Source organism: Salmo salar, chromosome 10 (genome assembly GCF_965601325.2).
Source record: "Salmo salar chromosome 10, fSalSal1, whole genome shotgun sequence".
NCBI classification, from domain to species: Eukaryota; Metazoa; Chordata; class Actinopteri; order Salmoniformes; family Salmonidae; genus Salmo; species Salmo salar.
In genome coordinates this window covers 109,636,624-109,660,679 of record NC_138300.1, presented here as the reverse complement: position 1 = coordinate 109,660,679, position 24,056 = coordinate 109,636,624, and the positions used below count along the sequence as shown (strand labels likewise).

General features: G+C 41.0%; 2 protein-coding genes across 7 annotated transcripts in view; both read left to right on the top strand.

Annotated features, from left to right (window-relative positions):
• The window catches only part of hipk3a (homeodomain interacting protein kinase 3a), a 46,789-nt gene extending 27,482 nt beyond the window's left edge, over positions 1-19,307 (top strand). For 2 of the 3 annotated variants that reach the window (XM_045688395.2, XM_045688394.2), the window contains exons 4-15: positions 5,586-5,705; positions 5,843-5,929; positions 6,093-6,277; positions 6,444-6,597; positions 10,219-10,339; positions 10,451-10,560; positions 10,737-10,855; positions 10,961-11,119; positions 12,029-12,475; positions 12,603-12,859; positions 14,449-14,579; positions 14,819-19,307. In XM_045688395.2, the coding sequence (XP_045544351.2) occupies positions 5,586-5,705; positions 5,843-5,929; positions 6,093-6,277; positions 6,444-6,597; positions 10,219-10,339; positions 10,451-10,560; positions 10,737-10,855; positions 10,961-11,119; positions 12,029-12,475; positions 12,603-12,859; positions 14,449-14,579; positions 14,819-15,241 (2,313 nt within the window). In that variant the 3' untranslated portion in view covers positions 15,242-19,307. The remainder of the gene's footprint in view (positions 1-5,585; positions 5,706-5,842; positions 5,930-6,092; positions 6,278-6,443; positions 6,598-10,218; positions 10,340-10,450; positions 10,561-10,736; positions 10,856-10,960; positions 11,120-12,028; positions 12,476-12,602; positions 12,860-14,448; positions 14,580-14,818) is intronic. The other variant, XM_045688396.2, reaches the window with a different exon arrangement.
• A 547-nt stretch (positions 19,308-19,854) lies between these two features.
• The window catches only part of kiaa1549la (KIAA1549-like a), a 43,968-nt gene continuing 39,766 nt past the window's right edge, over positions 19,855-24,056 (top strand). For 2 of the 4 annotated variants that reach the window (XM_014125486.3, XM_014125484.3), the window contains exon 1: positions 19,855-20,429. In XM_014125486.3, coding sequence (XP_013980961.1) covers positions 20,207-20,429 — 223 coding nt within the window. In that variant the 5' untranslated portion in view covers positions 19,855-20,206. The remainder of the gene's footprint in view (positions 20,430-24,056) is intronic. The other 2 variants (XM_014125487.3, XM_014125485.3) reach the window with 1 other exon arrangement.

The following is a 24,056-nucleotide window of genomic DNA, read 5'->3' as shown; positions in this document are numbered from 1 at the left end:
TACCTTACGTGACACTTGTGTGGGGTTATATAGCAAAATGGAGAACAACATAGTGCTCGTGAGAGTCTCCCCTTTCCATAGTGGTCATAACAGTTTTCAGGCCAAACTGTTCGGACACTACAGACGTTTTTGTGAGAAGACCGGTTTTCGGGATGTCTCCTGGTCTGACGAACACAGCTGTATCTGTCACCTTTCACCGCAGATGTGGAAGGGCAACATGGGTGGATGCGGTGGCTTGAGACGCAGTTTTTTCGCATGGGCTGCTATCTTAAATTGACCGATTTATTTTTTTATATATATTATTTTTAAATGTATTATTATGTTACTTAGATTGATGTACATGTTTGTCAATAGATTTAAGGATTATATGCTCAGACACACTGTTAGGATTGTCAACTGTTTGCCTGCTGAGAGTACTTAGCATCTCGGAACAGAGTTTCGGCAGTCAATTAGTTTGAGTTTACATAGCACCAACCTTGAAGCTGTCAGCCTTGTTCAAATACTCCAGACCACGTGGCAGTAGCGTTGCCACTTTGGGATTTTGGCATTTAACCCCTCTACTTCCCTAGAGTCCAGTGAGCTCATGGATATCAGTATGGAAGAAGTTGGAGGTAGTTTTGTGAGCCAATGCTAGCTAGCATTTGCGCAATGACTTGAAGTCTCTTGTATCTACTAGCAGTTACCATAGACTTCCAGTCATTGTGCTAATGCTAGTTAGCAACTTCATTAACCTCTATGGGCTAGGTGGGACGCTAGCGTCCCCCCCGTGGTGCACTCCATCAACAGCAGGTGCATTTCAAGAGCGGCAAATTTGAATCCAAATAAATGTCAAAATTCAAATTTTTCAAACATACAACTATTTTACACCCTTTGAAAGATAAACATCTCCTTAATCTAACCACGTTTTACGATTTCAAAAAGGTTTTACGGCGAAAGCATAAATTTAGAGTATGTTAGGACAGTACATTTACAAGAGTTGTGTGTAATGTTTTGTCAATTCAAAGACGGGGTCACCAAAACCATAAAACCAGCTAAAATGATGCACTAACCTTTTACAATCTCCATCAGATGACACTCCTAGGACATTATGTTAGACAATGCATGCATTTTTAGTTCTATCAAGTTCATATTTATATCCAAAAACAGCGTTTTACTATGGCATTGATGTTGAGGAAATCGTTTCCCTCCAATAACCGGCAGTCAAGTCAACACCACAAATTAAATAATTAAAATTAGAAAACATTGGTAAAATATTATATTGTCATTTAAAGAATTATAGATTTACATCTCTTGAACGCAATCAACTTGCCAGATTTAAAAATAACCTTACTGGGAAATCACACTTTGCAATAATCTGAGCACTGCGCCCAGAAAAATACGCGTTGCGATACAGACTAGACGTCATGTTGGGGAGATCTAAAATCGAAAATACTATGTAAATAATCCATTACCTTTGATTCTCTTCATCAGATGTCACTTCCAGGTATCACAGGTCCATAACGAATGTAGTTTTGTTCAAAAAAGCTCATCATTTATGTCCAAAAATCTCCGTCTTGTTAGCACATGATCTAAGCCAGCCGGACTTCTCGTCATGAACGAGGGGAAAAAATATATTTACGTTCGTTCAAACATGTCAAACGTTGTATAGCATAAATCATTAGGGCCTTTTTTAACCAGAACATGAATAATATTCAAGGTGGACGAATGCATACTCTTTTATAACGTATTGGAACGAGGGTACCCAACATGAAGTAGCGCGCCAGGTGTCTAATGGGACATCACCGTTCCATGGCTCTTGTTCGGTCAGATCTCCCTCCAGAAGACTCAAAACACTTTGTAAAGGCTGGTGACATCTAGTGGAAGCAATAGGAAGTGCCAAAATATTCCTCAGCCCCTGTGTTTTTCAATGGGATAGGTTTAAAGGTAATACAACACATCAGGTATCCACTTCCTGTCAGAAAATGTCTCAGTGTTTTGCCTGCCAAATGAGTTCTGTTATACTCAGACACCATTCAAACAGTTTTAGAAACTTTAGAGTGTTTTCTATCCATATATAATAAGTATATGCATATTCTAGTTACTGGGTAGGATTAGTAACCAGATTAAATCGGGTACATTTTTTTTATCCAGCCGTGCAAATACTGCCCCCTAGCCCTAACAGGTTAAAACTGCACACAGAGACATAAAAATGTTATCCATAAATTAATCCGACTCCAGGGAAGTCGAAAATCCTGAAGTATCCTTTTAAGCATAGTTTGGCAACGCATATCCCTGTGTGTTGCTTTGCCAATGTTAGCTAACTAGCTAATAGGTATGTGAATCTTTCCCTTTCAAGAAGATTTGATATCTAGATAGATGGGATACTATACAGGAACGATACGTTTTAGTTTGACACCCTCACCCATTTGTCATTTTTGCAGATAAGCTAGTTATGTATCACTATTGTTTACAAATGAGCTATGCCCTAGCCAATGCATATACAGCACAACTTTGGATTTCACCCCATCTCAAAATCGAATGGTTTTGACCATTTGGAAGTTTTTACGGAGTGATCTTCTCTTTTCCACTTGCTTCGGCCATGCAGTGCTCCTAACAAAAGTGATTGCTGTCCTCGTTATGAAATGATCAACTTTACCCTGCATATAAAAAAATTACCATATAAACTTGTTTAAAGCAAAACTATAAAATAAATCGTATAGCCAGATGAGTCGTCTCCGTTAGCTTACTTTTATTCTGGGAAAACATCATTTTCAACAGCGCATAGATGACAATAACCTAGAAAATTACATAGGTTGTCACTCAACTATAAAGCCTAATATCACATAAGCCATTTTAGCGTTTGAATGCTGATGGTGCGCACAGATGTGCAAGATTAGAATTAGGCCGCCTTGGTCAGTGCGTGAAGCTGGGCACAGTTTGACTAAGCAACTGATATTGCCTGGGTCATTCGGCGTGTCAAATGACTTGTAGATCAATGACTGTCAACACCATTACAAAGGAAGCATCAGTTGTCACAAAAGATTTGTAACGTTCAAAATCGATTTTCTGACCGCATGTTACATTTGGACCGGTTTGGGGTCATACGCACAAAAAGCTTATTTCTCAACAAAAAATAACACATTTGTTTACATCCCTGTTAGTGAGCATTTCTCCAAGATAATCCATCCACCTGACAGGTGTGGCATGTCATGAATCTGATTAAACAGCATGATCATTACACAGGTGCACCTTGTGCTGGGGACAATACAAGGCCACTCTAAAATGTGCAGTTTTGTCACACAATGCCACAGATGTGTCAAGTTTTGAGGGAGCGTGCAATTGGCATGCTGACTGCAGAAATGTCCAACAGAGCTGTTGCCAGATAATTTCATGTTTATTTCTTTACCATAGTCCGCCTCCAATGTTGTTAATTTGGCAGTACATCCAACCGGCCTCACAACCGCAGACCACGTGTAACCACGCCAGCCCAGGACCTCCACATCCGGCTTCACCTGCGGGATCACCTGAAGAGTATTTCTGCCTGTAATAAAGCCCTTTTTGTGGGGGAAAACAAATTCCGATTTGGCTGGGTCTGGCTCCCCAGTGGGTGGGCCTGGCTCCCAAGTGGATGGGCCTATGCCCATCCATGACTGCGCCCCTGCCCAGTCATGTGAAACCCATAGATTTAGGGCCTAATGAATTCATTTCAATTGAATGATTTCTAAACTGTAACTCAGTAAAATCTTTTAAATTGTTGCATTTATATTTTTGTTCAGTATAGTATACCTTTTTATATGATTTATGGACAAACTACAGCAACATATTTAGTTTTATTCACATAATTTAGGTTTTTCTAAAGTAAAATGGTTTAAAATAACCAGAGAATTTAATTGGGACGTATTTCGGTAATGAGAATTTGGGGTGAAAGTGTAAATTCTTTTGGCAAATGTATTTAAAATAAGACACTGTGCCATAAACTACGCATCTTGGTCTTTTGAATGATAGTTGATTGTTGCAGATGCCTCATGGTTTTCTAACTCAATTTGATACTGCCATGGTTAAAACTGGTTTCATGAGTCACCCGCCAGCCCATAGCCACATTAGCTAAACGGTTATCATGTAATTCACTAGCTATCACAACATGGCTGGCTAGCTAGCCACAGACACTGCACTAACTCTTGGCAGCTAACACAGACAGCTGATTCATTGAAACAAATTACTTGTTTTAATTATAATTTCAATACTAGCTACAGTGGTCAGCTGGCTAGCTTGGAAGAAGTATTGTGTTGTGTGCACTTAGGCTACACTATGGGATGGTAGCTAGCTATGTGACTGTCTCATTTAGTAAGCTGCAAGGGGGTCGATGTCACCGGGAAAAGTTTTTTTTTTTTTTTTTGTTCTTGTTGGCTGGCCTTTCAGCGCCCCACTCGTGCTCTTTAGAGAGGTCTTTACCGACAGGGAAACTGATTCCACATGTAGAAACGCTAGCAAATGTCAGTCAGGTGCTATCACTGACGGTCCCCAAAACAGACCACTCAGCAAGTGAACGAATGTCAAATGAATGCCAGATGATCGACAGGTGTGTGTGTGTGTGTGTGTGTGTGTGGTCTATCATCTCCAAAGATATCAGACTGTCAAGGGAAGAGAACAACACTAGCAGAACTGACAGCTCAGTGAAGACAAACCGATCAGTGGAGTAGGATAAGTCCCTGATGCCTGTGTGCTGGTGTGTTTTGATTCTGAATGCGAGGATGGTTAAGGCATCCACTTTTTGTTTGATTTTAAAGCCTATTAATATAAAATGTCTAATGTAGACATTGGAAGAGGAAATTGTCTGGACCATGTCCCCCGGCTTAAAGGCCAGACCATGGGAATGCTCTGTGAGCTGTGGGGTTTGTCATTTTTGTGTCTAGTGGTCATCTGGACAGCGACCAAGCAGTAGTGCTTTGCTGATCAGAAGCCCCCTGACCGCTGCACCATCAGCAGGTTCTCACTTCATTGCTCTCACTGTGTTTATGCAGGGTTGTGGTAACCTGAATAAGAAATAATTAAATCAAGTTACCAGATAAGCAACATGTTTTTTGTATTAAGGTTGCCATGGCAATTTTGGAGCACAAGTAGGCCTATGTCTCGCCTGTGTATTTTAAGTGGCGCTCAGTCAACATATCAAGGACCTCAGCCACCCGAGCCATAGCCTGTTCACCCCGCTACCATCTAGAATGCGGAGACCGTACAGGTGCATCAAAGCTGGGACCGTGAGACTGAGAAAAGGCTTCTATCTCCAGGCCATCAGACTGTTAGTCACCACTAGCCAACCTCCGCCCAGTACCCTGCCCTAAACTTTAGTCACTGTTCTAGCCGGCTACCACCCAGTACTCTACCCTGCAACTTAGACTGTTGCCAATGTACATAGTCATTGAACACTGGTCACTTTAATGTTTACATACTGTTTCACCCACTTTATATGTACACTGTATATACTGTATTGTAGTCATGGCTAATGGAAATGACAATGTTGCTGATTCCTTTGTAAATGTAGGTCTGACACACAAGATTATGTTAATGTTGTAATCACAATATTTTCTTCCTCTTTGTCTCCTCCACAGATTCGCTACATATCTCAGACACAAGGGTTGCCGGGGGAGCAACTACTGAACGTGGGGACCAAGACTTCCCGCTTCTTCTGCAAAGAGTCTGACTCGCCTTATGCTCCCTGGCGACTGAAGGTAACGCGTACTGACACCGTGTGACTACTGAACATTGACATCATATACCATAAGCACACCCAGTTCTGAGTACGTTAGGCAGAATTCTAAAGAATGCATGTCTGAATTTTGAAGACTCCCATTTCCTGTCTCTGTAGCTGACAGGGGAACATGAAACTGAGACTGGGATGAAATCCAAAGAGGCCAGGAAGTACATCTTTAGCAGTCTGGATGACATGGCAAATGTGAGTACAGAACTTTAAACGATGTGACACATTTAAGCAAAGTACGAAATTGCATACAAGTAAATGATTCTTGAAAACTATCATATGACACTGTAGTGTGACCAGTGAACACCAGTGGATTTTAATAGAGTAGCTGGATGTTGATTTTGTTCTGCCGCCTCAGGTGAATCTGGTGCTGAACATGAAGGGCAGTGACTCGTTAGCGGAGAAGGCCGACCGGAGGGAGTATGTGGGCCTGCTGAAGACCATGTTGCTAATTGATGCTGAGAAGAGGATTGCTCCCTCCGATGCCCTCAACCATCCCTTTGTCACCATGCAGCACCTCCTCGACTTCCCCCACAGCAATCAGTAAGTCTAACCAACAAAAGCTCTTACATCCACTACAAAGAAGTGGTGAACTACAAACTATGATTACAGATGGTCACAGATCAGAAGTAGGAAGTAGGCCACAATGTTCCATCTTGAATACCCTCTGCTTGATTCTTCATCTCACACGTTCTCCTCTTCTCTCCAGTGTTCAATCATGTTTCCACATCATGGATGCCTGTCAATCACGGCCCAACACGTACAACACACTCAACCGCAACAAAGCCCTGTTCCCCAGACCTTCAACCAACTTAGCTGGACTGCCAATGGCCTTCAGTAAGATGGGATCAGTTCGCTCTCAGGTAATCTATTAAGCACAATCACAAAAAACTTAACATATTGTCTGAATTAATGAACACTGGAAATCTGATGTTACATTTATGGCTGGGGTACATAGACTTCTTACTGGACCAATGTTTCCACCTACAGGAATATTAAGGCCATTGCATAATATTTACATAGATTTTAATGGCACTGCTAGCCCTCACTATTCATTGTCTGAAGTAAATGCTGAAAAACAATGGCAACGCTAGCTATTTTCTCTTGTTATTTGAAAGGCCTAAACTCACCTATTAAACTTTTCAGCTGTCTTGATATTCTAGCAAGAAACCATTTTAATATAGCAATGCTCCAAGAAACACACCTGCTCCAAAAAGAGAATAGAGAACCATTTACAATCTGGCTGCTTTTTCATCAGCCCCAAACAAAACTAAAGGTGTAATCATAATGATACATTAGAAACGCAATTACCATATTGAGTAATGGCAAAGACCAAGAAGGCAGAATCACTTTCTTTAATTGTATCCATAATGGAAAGAAAAATAGCCTTTTATTAATGTGTGTACTCCAAATTTGTATGATCCTAAGTTTTTTGATTCTCTGAACAGCATATTGTTAGAATTAACTGAATTCCATCTGGTTATTGGGACAGACATGAATGCCATTTTGGACATGCGGGACAAATCTAATAAGACCAACTACAATCCACATGCTACCAAGGCTCTCCAGCACATACTCTGATTACAACCTCATTGATGCCTGGTGAGCACATAATCCTGAAGCAAAACAGTACACTTTCTACTCGAACAGGCATAAGTCATTCTCACTAATCGATGTCATACTATCTACACCTATTTTCTTTCATCAAGAAAATGTAAATTAGACATGAGTCTGACCACTATGCTTACTACTGCCAACTTAAAATTTCAGAATGTCCTAAAATGCCAAAGGTTTTATAAAAAATAATGCAACTGCATTTGCATCTGGGTTGAATTAATCTCTTTGGACCAGGTAGCTATTGCTATTTCCAATTTATTGATCAGATGGAGAGCAGAATTTGCCATCCATCGAGTAAAACTCAACCACTACTTCCATGGTAATCGTCCCAATCGTTTACTGGCCAAAAAGCTATGCAGTAGTTATCAGTTGACTGATAGAGCAACTATTGAATCTGAAATGGCAATTACTATCAGAACCCAAATTAATCAAAGATTCTCCTGCTTCTATAAAGAAATATACACCATTCAAAGGTTAATTTGGGAGAGATGTGAACACAGCAATTTCACTTTCTATTACATTTTAAGGATGCCACCCAGTTTTCTCATTATCACCCCCTATCTTTGATAAACACAGATATTAAACTGTATTTCAAAATGTAGTCGTCCCGAGACTTACCCAAATTGATCCACACGGAACAAAGTGGGTTTGTTAAAGCCTTTATGCTCGGGTAACCTCTGTCGACTATTACATATCTTATATCCAATTTGTAAGTCGCTCTGGATAAGAGCGTCTGCTAAATGACTTAAATGTACATGTAAATATGCTTCATGAAAAACAGCAGCTCCTTGGGCTGTATTATCTCTCGATGCAGGAAAAAGCTTTTGATAGACTAGAGTGGTCATATCTCTGGTCTGTCTTTGAACATATGGGAAGTGGCTCCAATTTCATGAATATTATTTAAAATACTATATGCCAATTCCTCAGTCATAGTTATAACAGGCAATATCTGCTCTGTTCAGAATACCTAGAAGCAGCAGACAAGGTGGCGAATCGCATCTCTGCATGTCTGGCAGACATATCAGTGTGGATGACGGATCACCACCTCAAGCTGAACCTCGGCAAGACGGAGCTGCTCTTCCTCCCGGGGAAGGACTGCCCGTTCCATGATCTCGCCATCACGGTTGACAACTCCCTTGTGTCCTCCTCCCAGAGTGCTAAGAGCCTTGGCGTGACCCTGGACAACACCCTGTCGTTCTCCACCAACATCAAGGCGGTGACCCGATCCTGTAGGTTCATGCTCTACAACATTCGCAGAGTACGACCCTGCCTCACACAGGAAGCGGCGCAGGTCCTAATCCAGGCACTTGTCATCTCCCGTCTGGATTACTGCAACTCGCTGTTGGCTGGGCTCCCTGCCTGTGCCATTAAACCCCTACAACTCATCCAGAACGCCGCAGCCCGTCTGGTGTTCAACCTTCCCAAGTTCTCTCACGTCACCCCGCTCCTCCGCTCTCTCCACTGGCTTCCAGTCGAAGCTCGCATCCGCTACAAGACCATGGTGCTTGCCTACGGAGCTGTGAGGGGAACGGCACCTCCGTACCTTCAGGCTCTGATCAGGCCCTACACCCAAACAAGGGCACTCCGTTCATCCACCTCTGGCCTGCTCGCCTCCCTACCTCTGAGGAAGCACAGTTCCCGCTCAGCCCAGTCAAAACTGTTCGCTGCTCTGGCACCCCAATGGTGGAACAAGCTCCCTCACGACGCCAGGACAGCGGAGTCAATCACCACCTTCCGGAGACACCTGAAACCCCACCTCTTCAAGGAATACCTGGGATAGGATAAAGTAATCCTTCTAACCCCCCCCTTAAAAGATTTAGATGCACTATTGTAAAGTGGTTGTTCCACTGGATATTATAGGTGAATGCACCAATTTGTAAGTCGCTCTGGATAAGAGCGTCTGCTAAATGACTAAAATGTAAATGTAAAAAATGTGATCCAATTTTGCCTCCAATTTTTCTGTTCTTATTATCCATGGAAAATTTGGCACAGCCAATTCGTCAATCGAAGGAAATAATACACATTTCTCTCAAGTCTACTGATCACTTCATCTCATACTGCCTCAAGACCCCAATGGAGGACTACTTATGGAATCCCAATTGTTTCCCATTTTAAATATTTGGGAGTAGATATATTCACTTCTTCAGATAAAACTTTAACAGAACGCTCAGATCAATTAAGTTAACATATGGAATTGTTTTAACATGGTCATCCCAAGGATCATTTAGCTATTTGATTTTGAATTTTAGGACCCCTTTAGGTATTAAAAAAATATTTTATGGAACATTGACTTTGGCCATACTGCTATTAGCCCATAGAAACGCATTGTATTGTAACAGATTCATACATGGAGAAACAGATGGTGAAAAAATGAATCAAAATAAAGTTTGTTTTGAAGTGTCTGTCCTATATCTGAGAGCTATAAGAAAGATCAGGAAATTGCATCCACCCCATTTTTTTCCCCTCAGAACAGCCTCAATTCGTCAAAAGCGTTCCACAGGGAGGCTGGCCCATGTTGACTCCAATGCTTCCTACAGTTGTCAAGTTGGCTGTATGTCCTTTGGGTGATGGAGCATTGTTTATACACACCGGAAACTGTTAAGCGTGAAAAACCCAGTCACGTTGCAGTTCTTGACAAACTGGTGCGCCTGGCACCTACTACCATACCCCGTTCAAAGGAACTTCAATCTTTTGTCTTGCCATTCACATACACAATCCATGTCTGAGTTGGGGATGTCTTTTAATGCATTTATTTGATTGTTTTTGTACCTGTAACTCCCCTCTGAAAAATAAATGACAAGACAAAATAAAAAGTTGGTCACCAATGTTTTAAAATAATGAAAATAAGCTCTCCCACCTCTATGCAGGCTTTGACGCAATCTGCTCCCTCTGTGATGCATCCTGGGATGCTGCGGACAGGAACCAGTCAGTTTGGGTGTAATGACTCCTTTCAGCCAGCCCTCATCCTCTGCCCACCAGCCATGCAAGGTGAAGAGCTTTTCAAATTAGCGCATAGTCATTTCATGAAAGATACAAAATCATCGCTGGATTTACAGTGACCATTCTCCAATCTTATGCTAGTGTGCTTATGTTTTTAAGGTAACCCAAACCAGCCAGGATATACAGTTAGGATGGAAAACACAATACCGATGGTGACCCAAGCCCCTCCCATACAGCCTTTACAGATGCGACCTGGAGTCATAGCACAGGTGAGACACTGGCTCACAGTAGTGACACTTGTATACAATACAGGAGTCAGATGCTTGTCTCCACACTGGTCAAAGAGGTCAAATTCAAGTTAGGCTATTTCAGGGGTTTGGTGTTTCCCTCACTTAGTCTTAAAGGTTTATGGTCCACTATTGATTTCTGTCTTTGTCCTTTGCAGCAACCGTGGTCAAGTAGGAACCAGCAGATCCTAGTACCAGCCTGGCAGCAAGTGGCTCCCCCTCCCACCACTATGGCTTCTGATACTGCGGGTGGCCCACAGAGGCTCAGTGACTGGGGGTGAGTTAGTTCACAAGAGAAGTTACTTTTTAACACGTACTTCACTTGCCCCTTCCTTCACATTGTGGAGATAAAACTTGTATCATGTTTTGCCTTTTTTTAAAGGAAAGTTCGGCAACACAGCAACCATTACAGCAACATGATGCAGCCTCTTCTAACCAACCAAATGACCATGTCTGGTCCACAACCAATCAACATTGGCATTGCACATGTGGTGTGGCCACAGCCACACTCCAACAATAGGAACCGGCCCAGTCAGAGCCGGTGAGATGCTCTATGTTTCTCCTCCATGCTCCAATCACGTACATGGTCTATGGCAAATCAATGCTGTTGAATTAACCTGAGTTCTTTGTGCCTGGTTTGATAAATCATCGATTTTACTCAAATCAAAACCTAATCAGTTTATTTGTCACCTGGAAGTTAAAGGTGCACTATGCAGAAATCGCTCTGTCATTTCCTGGTTGCAAAAATGTTAATAGTTTGCCTAATTTCAGTTTGTGACAAAATAAGCAGGTATAGTGTAGTAGGTCATTGTACCATCTAAACCACTGTAAAATATATAACCAAAAATGAATGTGTTTGCAGCTGTTTTGAAGCTGGTGTACAATACCGAAAGTGAAAGACGCAAAAACAAAACTTAATGGGAAGCATAGAAATGGCGCATATCGAGCAGATCTACTGCTTCTTAGACTTACTTTCACTGAGAGTGACAGAGCTATAACTCACATTTCTATGTGAATTTGGTCAGGTCGCCCAAAAAGTTACATATTGCAGCTTCAAAGGGATACTTCGGGATTTTGGCAAGAATGTCCTTTATTTACTTCCCCCAGAGTCAGCTGAACTTATTGATACCATTGTTATGCCTGTGTTCAGTATGAAGATAGTTGGAGGTAGTTTCTAACTAACTTCCAGTCATTGTGCAATTGGTAACTAGCGTTAGTGCAATGACTAAGTCTATGGGTAGCGTTAGCAACTTCCTTCAAACCGCACGCAGAGACAGAATGGTATCCACGAGGTCATTTGATTCTGAGGACGTAGATAGAGCCTCATTGCCAAAATCCTGAAGTATGCCTTTAAGTGAATGTTCTACCAAATCACAGATCATGTTTTTCTTACATAAACAAGTGTTAAAATGTACTGACGAACAACTTCTCTACTTTTACTTCATATTAGCAGCATGCACTACTCCCACAACAATGGCAACATCCAAATCTCAATGTGCCGCTCTCCAAAGATGGCCGACTGTGTTAGTCACACAGGAGGAGGAGATGGTTCCCGTGGGGAGAGGCCTGAGGTGGAGGTTCAGCAGGAAAGACGACATGAGGAGGAGGTGAGCTGCTGTAAGGCAGTGGAGGATGAGAGGATAGACATGTCCCACCAGCAGCGAGAGTCTGTGGTCATCGACGACCTGCCCAGCCCCACCCTCAGCGTCATCAGCAGTGACACGGACGGAGAGGAGGGTTCCTCTTGCAGGTTCAAAGGCAGCCCTGACTGCGAGGCGTGTAAGAGCTCTCTGAACATGGAGCGGGTGTGTTCCCTCAGCAGCCCAGACAGCACCCTGAGCACCAGCTCCTCTGCCTCGGTGCAGTCCAGCCCGTCCCCCTGCAAGAGGCCCAACAGGTACTGCCAAACTGCATGTTTAAATGTTAACAACTTTTTGAAACTTGCCTGAGCGGCCACATTCTTGATCATCAGTAGCAAACATGGACATTATATTCTGTTATTGATTGCTTTTGTCTGTTTTCAGCATGTCTGAGGACGATGGTCACGAGAGTGGCTGCGAGACGGTGGACGGTTCCCCTGCCTCGGACTCCAGCCGGAGCCAGAGCCCCTACCTGGAGAGCTGTTACCTAGGCAACCACAGCCATCAATCTCTGAGCATGAGGACGAGTGGCATGGCCCCCCAGAAGGAGCCCAGCAATCCCCCTGTGAGAACCATGGTGGTGCCACCTATGAAGGTGGTGCGGAACAACAACAACATGGACCTGCACACAGACAGAACGGGTCAGTTTCTATTCACAGCATTACATGTCAAAATTGGTTGAGTATTAACAGTATGAATAGGCCTATACGCTGTAATCTTTTTGTTTCAATGCTGTGTGAGCCTGTTGATGTCTGAATGATGTGTGTCAGTCTGAGGAAATTAGGGAGAGTCTGTCACCTGTGCTGATGTCTGCCTTGCAGGTCACATGGGCGTGGCAGGCAACTACTACTCCTTAGTTGGTCAGAGAGGCAATCACAGGTGAACATGGGTAACTTGCACTGGGCAGCCTGTCTCTGTGGCTGTGCTGATAGCTAGTTGCTGCTGAGTGAACACTTCTGGTTTGACCTGCTGCTGTTCCTCTTTTTCCCCGATTCTCATGGATATCTATTTCTTCCCCAGTTTATCTTGGGGGGGTGTGTTTTTATGTGTTTTGGATGCTAAAGAAAGTAATTCAGACACTTGAGTTAGACCAGCTAATTCATGTTTTAAGCATTATCACAACCATAAAGCACTGTGGCAATGCTACAATCCAGACATGATTAACCTTGAACTGTCCATATGCACTGTCAGATGTTCTTGAATGTTCATTTACAGCACATCATGTAGGTTTGCTTTTGAGGTGTACAGGCTTTTATACACACTGCAGATCAGGCTATGGGATGTGTAGTGTAACTTGTGATTTATACTGAAGGTAACCTAGCTATACACAGAGCAAAGGACTGTCCTCTAAATGGGATTGGATCTGATATGGGATATATATTAGTGCCAACTTTTGTAAGTGGCATATTATTCCTGAAATGAAGGGAAGCCTAGTCAGTTGTACAACTGAATGCATTCAACTGAAATGTCTTCTGCATTTAACCCAACCCCTCTGAATCAGAGAGGTGCGGGGGGGGGGGGCTGCTTTAATCGACTTTCCACATCATCGGCGCCCGGGGAACAGTTGTTGGATGTTCACTGCCTTGCTCAAGGGCAGAACGGCAGATTTTTCCACCTTGCCAGCTCGAGATTCAAACCAGCGACCTTATGGTTACTGGCCCAACGCTCTTAAACTTGATCAGGTTTTTTTGAATGGGCTATGTCTCAATCCACCATATCGGCCTTCCACATCTGCAGTGAAAGGTGACAGAGCTACAGTGGTGTTTGTCAGACCATGAGACACCCCGAAAATCTTTCTTGTCACAAAAACGTATGTAGCATCCGAATGGTTTTGCCTACGGTATGACCCCTCTATGGAAAGGTGAGAATCCCACAAACATGTACATAATAGCATTAAGGCCAAATTCAGTGTTTCGTCAAATAATTGTTTATATATATATTTATTTCTTTTTTTTTTCTTTTTTTTCTTCTTCTACCTAAAGGGGTCCTAAAATTCAAAACCAAGTTGCTAAATTATCCTTGGTATGACTATCTGAAAACAATTCCATATGTTAGCTTAGTACAAAGAGCCTTTCTATCGGCCAAAGTGTGTGTCTAGCTCTCGCTCTCTCTGTTTATTTTAGCAAGGCATGCTCTTGTTTCCTGTGGGTCCTTATTGGTCTTGTTACCCTGTCATATTGAAAGACACATCTTATCTCAATCTGAGAGCCTTTTCTTGTTTCTCTTGCAGTCTTCGAATCCTCATGCCAGTCCAAAAGGCGCTGTGCCCCTGGACGACTGAACCACCACTCCACCCACCACCACCCCCGGCAGCAACAGAAGATCACCACATTCCAGCAGCAGCCCCTGGGCTTCGGCCAGGTCAGTCCCCCCCATTTACATTTACGTCATTTAGCAGACGCTCTCATCCAGAGCGACTTACAAGTTGGTGCATTCACCTTATGATAAGCCAAACCTGGAAAGGGGGGGTAAGTCATTCAAATCTAATTCTACCTGTAATTTGACTTTGTTTACATTTTAGTATTTTAGCAAATGCTGTTATCTAGAGCATCTTAGTTTGTAGTGGTGTGTAAAGTTTTTTTTTCCCTTTCCTCTGCCAGCCTCAGGTCCAGCAATACAGCTCCTGCCACAAGGAATGGAACGGAAATTATGGGCTGCATCGGCGGCCGCACGCTTACATCCCTCCCACGGTACACGGCCACGCTTTCACCCCCACCCACAACTCGGGGCCTCACCCCCAGGCCACCCTGCTCTCCTACCCTCCCTCTGCGCCCGTCGCCCACCTCCTGGCCTCGCCCTGCGCCCAGCGGCCCGTCCTACAACCCGCTTACGGCATCTCCCACCCTGGTAGCATTGTCCACCAGGTGACCATGGGCATCAACCACCGGCTGCTGCCCTCACCCACCATCCACCACCAGGGCCAGTTCGGGCCCCTCTTTCCCCCACACTCCTACATTGCCTCGCCAGCCTATACAGGCTTCCCCCTCAGCCCCACCAAACTCAACCAGTACCCTTACCTCTGAGCATCAGCCACCCAGGGCCATAGGCCAACAAGGGCAGCCAGAAGTGATAACGTTAACAAAGGCCTTCATCCGTCATCTCTCAAGTTATGACAGCGAAAGAACCCCCCCCTCCAGGCTTCAACAAATCATGTTGGTTGATGATGATAGGATTTAAACCTTAAGCTGAAAAAAATATATATATTGAAAAAATTATGAATCAATGTTTAAGAAATTCTCACTTTTAATGGGTTTTTGCACTTTTGCTCTACAGTGTCATTTGGAGTGTAAGTCTCACAGTACAGTCTCACGGTACACGTTGTTCTCCCTAATAATCTCAGCCCTGTTTCTCCCCCTTTTTCTATATTGCCTTCTATCTAGCATGTGTGCTAGTCACATCACTCGTTAAGCCATCCCAGTCTCCAGTGCTAGGACAGTAGATGTTTCTCGGTTGGTTCGTTGTGATGTAAAGGTGTTCCCTAATGACCTAGGTGTTTTCAGTGTGTACCGTCAGTGGTCTGAAAAGGTTGTTCCACCCGCTGCATGCCTTCGCATGGGAAAAATAACTTAGTAGAGTTGTTGATGACAGACAGATGTCACTCCTATGTGTACTGTGAGACTTACATCATAACCTGTTCCCACACCTACTAGTGCCTTCAATATCTGAGGTTGTTAATGTTACTTCTGGCGTTTTATAGATATATCATGTACTGGACTGCAGCACTTGAATATCTGATTATTTTCACTCATATGCTTTTGCCTATCAGATAATCAAATAAGTCATTCTTATTTTGGGGGTAAAGATTCATTATGCAGAAATCACTCTGCCATTTCCTGGTTGCAAATATTCTAATGGTTTGCCAAATTTCAGTTTCACAAAACAAGCAAGTATAGTGTAGAGAATCATTGTACCATCTAAACCGCCTTGAAATATATTTTCCATAACCAAAAATATTGTATTTTTAGCTGTTTGAAGCTGGTGTACAAAAACTAAACTTAAGAACAGAAAGCATAGAAATAGCGCACATAGAACATAGCTACTGATTCTTAGACTTGCTTTCAATGAGAGTGACAGATCTAGAACACACATTTCTATATCTGTGAATCTTGTCCGGTAGCCCAAAAAGATACATTGCAGCTTTAAGCTTATTTTATGCTTTTGAGGCAAATGTTTATTTGGTTTTGGACTTTTCCCAAATTAACTAATGTACAAACAAAAGGTGAATGATTTAATATTTGATCATCAATTTCTAGTCACTAAGTACTTAATTACTAACAGTATTGACACTGTTTATTGGAACTGCAATACAATCTACATATAGCTGCTGGTTTTCTGCGTTATTGTATTTACAGCCTTTTTCTTAGCGTAATACCGATGTGGGGCATGGCATTGACTATAAACAAACATGCAAATAGTTGGTTGATTCTTTGTATGATCGCATATCTTCAGAAAAACTGTAGTGTTTTGATATACCGTCTATTAACCTAGTGTATCATTGCTGGACTATGTAGTGCTTGACAAGGTATATTGGTTAAGTGCAATTTCCGCTTTAGACAAAACTTATACTTTATTTTATTGTTCCATTTGTTGAAGTTTGTTAATGTGTCAACTGCTTATTTTATACATTGTCAGGGAGGAAATATGTTTTGTGTGAGTTGTTTTTAATTGCTAGTGTGTGAATTAGGTTTTTGTCTTTTATTACTTACAAATGAAAATGCTTTTTCAGCACCAAAGACTAATTCATCCCAAGCAAGGTAGCTACTCCTTCTTTTCCTGTTGTCTTCAAGTATACTGTAGTCATGAAGATGGACTATATTGAGAAAAAATATATTTTAAAAAGGTTTGTTTTAAGCATTTTGGGCAAGTTATCATATATCTTGAATGCATCATAGATGAGCTGCTATGTACTGATTGCCACTTCAAAATAGCTGTGAATTTAGGGGATTATCTTAGTTCTTACTATGCATTCTTACTTTTGTATAGTTCTAATTACTATATACTAGAAGTGGGTTTTATTTGAGTATAGTGAATGGCATAAAGACTTGTTAGTGCCTCTGTATATTTGCTTTAATGTTTGAAGTGTGATTGGAACTACTGTATTACAAGTAATGGAATTAAGTGTTTTGTTTGTGTGCATATAGCATCAGTATTTTATCTTTTTAATCATAGGTTGGGTTCATCATTGCATACAGTAGTTGTGTTGACAATTTTGCGTGTCGATTTTAGTTATTGGTCTGTTAACATCCTGAAAAGCCTAAAGATAATTCACATTATTGACTGACAGTTCTATATTATCATGCAGATATATTTACTGCAACGCCTCTATTTGGTCCTCACCTTTACATTGGGCTGTAGAGATGCCTTCACATGTGTAATATTTGTTATGAAACGCATCAGTAAGCACTTGTTAAACTTTCAATAAGCTCATCAGGTTTGGGTTGTGGCAAAATCCCACACAGTTTTCATGAAATTGCTGTGGTCAATGAAGTGTTTGACTAATATGATTTTTCTAGCCATCTATTTTAATCAAGCCTATGAAAATAATTTTTGGTATCTAAAATGAATTGTGATAGATTTTCTACAGATTATTCTTATCTATTCATAATGGATCAATTTGAGGCAGATGTGGTGAATTATTAAACATTTTTCTGTCAACTCATTAATCCAAACAAGGGCAACTGTCAAATGATGACAGATTGTATTTTCTAATCTTGCTAGTCTTTCATTACATTGTGGACTGTGAAAGATTGAATATGTTTACTCACTAGCCCCCCAACTCCAGACACACAAATAGCATTTTTCTCACTCTGACAGTGTCTACAACTAGTGCCTTTTCAAATTGTGGTCAAGAGAAGAACTGTTGGTTGATAACTCCATGGCCCCTAGCCAGTCCCCTCTCCTGCAGAGGCAAGTGTGGCAGTAGAGTCAAATGTGGATGCTCCTCAACAGAGCAGAGTATTTCCCACCGGAGTGGTAGGATGTTAGGATTATGCAGCCTCATGTTTTATCAGGACTTCTGCAGCCTGTTCAAATCCTCATGTTTCGCACATTTGCAACGAAGTGAGAAAGCACTCTGCTTTTGGACTCAAGTGTACAATTTAGCAGAGCTGACAACCACAATGCATTCTTCTTTCTGAGGAGCTCTTCTGGGTGCTGGCTGTTATCTTCAGATCACTCAATCCCAATGCTCAACCTTAACCATATGGTCTGAATCTATATAGCTTTTCTACAGAACATAAAAAGACGACTATTCTTAGTCAGGGAATATTTTATACACTTAACACTCTACACAGTTTTGTCTCTTTTATTGAACACGCACAAATGCAAAGCTTTACACACTGTGAATGTATTTGTGGAGTTGAATTTTTGGGGGGTTTGCAGACATGACAATGTTTTTGTTGCATTTTTTGATGGCTACAGATATTTCTGTTCTGTATATGATAAACATCCATATAGCAGCATCCGTTTTGATTGATCACTTGTTGGTATTTGCTTTAACAACCCACATACACACAGATTAGGTCCAAAGTTGTCACTTTTTAACAGTCTATACTGCAACTAATGTATTATGTCATGCTATTATAATTAATTCAGGGTATTTGTATTGTCCAATGTGCTACTGCATTAATGGTCCATCCTTTCCACTTGGTTTGATTGCTTTGGATCTTGTTTGCAGTTATTTCACCTGTTAGTATAAGTTGTATTACACTTCAAGTGATTGGGTAATACACGTAAACAACACAGGATATAGACTATTGCTAAATTGGAAGTGTTACTATTTTATTACTTGTAGTTTGTGGCTTTATTTTAATTTGCTTTTGATTTTATGCTACACTAGTTTGCCATGTAGCAACTGCACTGTGCAATATAATATGAGAACTGGGAAAATTTATTATTTTGGATGTAATGTCTCTTAAAGTTTGCGGTCGTATTTCCCTCTAGTTCTCAGTGATTTCAATGTGACCAAGCCTTATTTACTTTGTCACAAAAAGCGGGTTTTCCTAGTGACTGTTGGAGTGTCAAATTTAAGAGTTGATGGTGTACTATTGTAAAAATTCACTTTGAATAAAAAAATATTGCTTCACCCTTCTTGTGTGTGACTTGTATTTTATGTGTAGTACAATACATTAAATTATTGATGAAACTGGGGTCCAAGCCAATAGCACCACCCAGTGCAAGCAGAGTAGAAGTGCAGTACCGATATTTTAACTTACTGAAAATGTGCGTAGGGCAGGCTACACACATCACATTGATTTACTTGACAACGTTCCTCAGCTGATGCCTGGAGTGTTCCGAATTGTAGCAGACGTTAATGTAGGCTGCCATTTTTTTTTTAAATTACATGTAGTTTATGTAATGCTGTTCTCAACCCTGATCTCAATTTCGCATCACTAATGTATGCGATGCCATTGGCTAACCCTGGCCCCAGCTGGTGAAGCTGTCCTTTGAAGCTCACTATTAATTTACGGATATTTATGAAAATCAAATTGGTAATCGAATTATGATAATCAAGTTAAAATAGTTCCTATTTCGATTCGGTTTAGTGTTGATTAGTTATTTTGGTTTGCCGTCTATACCCACAAGGGGTCGTCTGTTACGGTGAGGAGATTGCAGTCAACTCTGGCGTCACGCCGCGACGTGATATTATTTCTAATGAAATGACGGGTTCGACTTGTAAATATTCCAACGGGGTAGCATCATTTATCACTTCTGCGTTTTGAACGGGAGCCGTTTTCCGTCCGAATCATTAAATGTACTTCTATGGTTATGAGTGCATCTTAGATTGTTCGTAAATAACAGCGTATTACGCGCTAGCAGGTCGACGTGGTGCATGGACTGTTACCTACAGACGCATTACACACAAGTTTCAATGCTGCCGCTTTTTGTCAACCTCGGGGAGAGGCTTTCGGAGAACATCGTCCGCAGTGAAGGATTTATCAAATGTATTTGTCAATATTAAGACTGTTAGCTGTATCAAGGATAAACAAATGGCTTCAAAACATGTGCGTAACAGCCTCGATGATTTAATTGTCAGCGGAATAAACAATGCTCCCGCGATTGGCTCGATTGAATGGATAGGTGTGGGAATGGGATCCACCTTATGTTTCCAGAAAAACGGAAAGACATTGGGACTGGATCGAATGTGGACTAAATGTATTTTATCAGTTGGAATGGTTTTGCTTTTAATGCAGTCTGTCCTTGCTGCTGATGGTAAGACTTATTATTTGGTTGTTGACAACCTGTTCGAGTAATATTTGTCTTGCTTGGTAGGACTAACTAATTGGTCTTCATCGAGATGTTAGGCTGTGTATGACCAGCGGGTGGATGGGGATTGTATTATATAAATATCTCAAATTGGTTGCACTTTTCTGGTGGAACTCTTCGTACCCTGTCCCTATATTATGACGATCGGTGCACATACGAGGATAATGACCGTGGAGAAAGTAACCTATCTTCTGGTTATTTTTGTCTAAATTGGAAATTGTGATTTATTACAACAATCAAGATTCTTAGGAGAGCACTGAATTGCGCAATTTGCAATGTAGTATATGTAGAGGGAGCATTACAAAAAATCCACATAATTCTTTATATTGAAACATTTAGAATGTAGCCTAGTGGTTTATTCTATAATCTGATTGCGCCTAAACACATTCAGACAATTAGACATGCTAAATCAATATAATTGTTGATTTTGTAATGTGGCCTCCCAGCCTCTTGTGTTTTTCGAAGGAAGAGAATCGCTGGTGTGGCCTTTGTGCCTGGAGTGGCCTGTGTTCAGCAGTCAAGACTGCAACGCGGACAATTATAATTACGCTTATTTGATCGACAGTGATGGCAACATTTGTGGAGGTCACTTACCTTCTTGAAATAACATAACGTGTCATCATTTATAAATAATGGATTATGCTGTCATACGAAGCAAAATGCCACTAATGGGATTTGTGTTTTTCTTTTCTGCCTTGGACCTGGTGTTTATAAGGCTTAAGCCTATCATTTGACCATGGGTAGTAGTTTTCACCTAATTTTAGCTTTCCAATGTGTATTTTTTTTCTACATTCAAGTAGGAAAAACATATTGTGAATCAGCCATAGGCCTGCCCTAGCCTTTATATTTTCAAATCCTCTCAGATTGCTATTATATCCCCCTTTTCATCCATTCATGAAACCATATTTGAATATCTTTCCATTTGGCTGTGGTCATGGGCCAGATCCACTTGTGGATGTGAGGATGAGGTGTTTTTTCTTTAATGAGCCCACAGAGCTGTTGCATTAAGTCAACATGGAGCCAAATATGCTGTGTTGCCATGGGAACTGATCTGCCTAACATTAATTGTTTTCTGACAGGGAAATATATAGCCTGCCCTATAGCATATGAATAACCAGTACAAACTCCAATTTGGTCTGCTTTTAGACAATAGTTTAAGATTTAAATGCTGTGTGATTTGAATAGTGCATGCAAATGTAATGCTTCTCCTTGTAAATTATGGCAGAAAGGATTTCACACTGCTCAACAGCAAACAACAGACATGTTTGAGGTACAGTAAAATGCATGCCTAGGCCTATACCCTTTAATTAGCAAGAAAACACTATTTTGTGCTCCATTTTATGTCCAATATTTGTCTACCAATTACACATAACTACACATATCTTTAACCAGGCTTTCCAAGCTGTGGTCACGTCATGCTATATCAACATTGGTGTGGAGAAAAGAGCAGCAAACTGGTCTTGGAATAGGGTGCTACATTCTGGTGTGCTCATAGAGTACACTACTGGTTTAGTGGGTTGTATTCAGATGAAAAGACAGTGTATTTATTTATCACTACTGGTTTAGTGGGTTGTATTCCGATAAAAAGACAGTGTATTTATTTATCACTACTGGTTTAGTGGGTTGTATTCAGATGAAAAGACAGTGTATTTATTTATCACTACTGGTTTAGTGGGTTGTATTCAGATGAAAAGACAGTGTATTTATTTATCACTACTGGTTTAGTGGGTTGTATTCAGATGAAAAGACAGTGTATTTATTTATCACTACTGGTTTAGTGGGTTGTATTCAGATGAAAAGACAGTGTATTCATTTATCACTACTGGTTTAGTGGGTTGTATTCAGATGAAAAGACAGTGTATTCATTTATCACTACTGGTTTAGTGGGTTGTAATTCAGATGAAATGACAGTGTATTTATTTATCACTACTGGTTTAGTGGGTTGTAATTCAGATGAAATGACAGTGTATTTATTTATCACTACTGGTTTAGTGGGTTGTATTCAGATGAAAAGACAGTGTATTTATTTATCACTACTGGTTTAGTGGGTTGTATTCAGATGAAAAGACAGTGTATTTATTTATCACTACTGGTTTAGTGGGTTGTATTCAGATGAAAAGACAGTGTATTTATTTATCACTACTGGTTTAGTGGGTTGTATTCAGATGAAAAGACAGTGTATTTATTTATCACTACTGGTTTAGTGGGTTGTATTCAGATGAAAAGCCAGTGCATTTATTTATCACTAATTATGACCACAGCTGCTGCTGGTCACAAGGCAATGAATGCCCAATAATAATGAATCTGTCTTCATCAATTACTGATCAATTATGCTAACCAGGACTCCCATTCTGCTGATAATGGCTTTCAGTGTTTCTGTATTTTATGCATGCTGCTCCAGTTGGATTTCTCCTTGGTGAAGATTTTGCTGCTTGAAGGATGGTGGGAAAATGTGGGCCCCTCAGTTATGTCCTGCTTGTTAGCCCCTTATACAATCCCATAATAAGATGCCAACAATTAGGATTATGCCGCAATCAAATATTAACAGTTGGGTTGCTTGGGAGCTCTTTTAAGAGAGCGGCCAAAACATGGCCTGTACAGCACCTTTCCCCATACACTCTGCTGTGCTTCATTAGGGCGATTGCCTGTGCTGTGGAAGTTAATTATGCATTGCTAGATCTTAAATAGATATTTCTCTTTTACATTAAATACATTATGCATGGCAAGCCTCTATAAAGCATGTGGGTAGGATGAGCTTGTTGGCTAATTTGATTTCTAATCCCAATTTAGGTATAGTACTTATTTATTTAGTAGTTATTTATTCCTGATCTTTGGGGGATTTTATGTATTGATCTGAAACACAGTTTGTTTATTTTTTTGAAAATGATGTGCTTGATGTAGAATACCTTGATGCAGAATACTTCATTTTATATGCACAGTACATTATACTGTATGCATATGTAATGCATGTTAGTATATTATACTATGTGTGTGTGTGTTTTCCAAACTTGGTCCTGGGGCCTTGGTAATTGCCCTAACACTACACAGCTGATTCAAATAATCAAGCTTGAAAAACCAAAATGTGCACCCATGTGAGGCCCCAGGACAGAGTTTGGGAAACCCTGTAGATGCCTACTACTCTGCTGCATAGCAGCTCTAAGTCCAGTTACTGTGTGTTTATGTTCCCTTTTTAACACTGTAATTCTATCATAGGGACACATAAAAGTTTCTCAAAAGTGTATGACAAGCTTAATGTCCCCGGAGATTGTCCATCAAAACGCTATGTTTTTTAATTTAATTTCTGTCATCAGGGAATAGCGTTGACCCCAAACCAACACATTAGGTAACAGGGATTTTACAGTAAGTCTTTCATGAAAATGTAATCAATCTTTTTAAGATTAAATGACCAATATCCAGATGGATTTATGTCTCCGTCTCCTTGAGTAGTTCTGAACTCACAATGCATTAGAACGCCCTTTCATCATCGCTCACTGTGTCTCCGTCTCCTTGAGCAGTTCTGAACTCACAATGCATTAGAACGCCCTTTCATCATCGCTCACTGTGTCTCCGTCT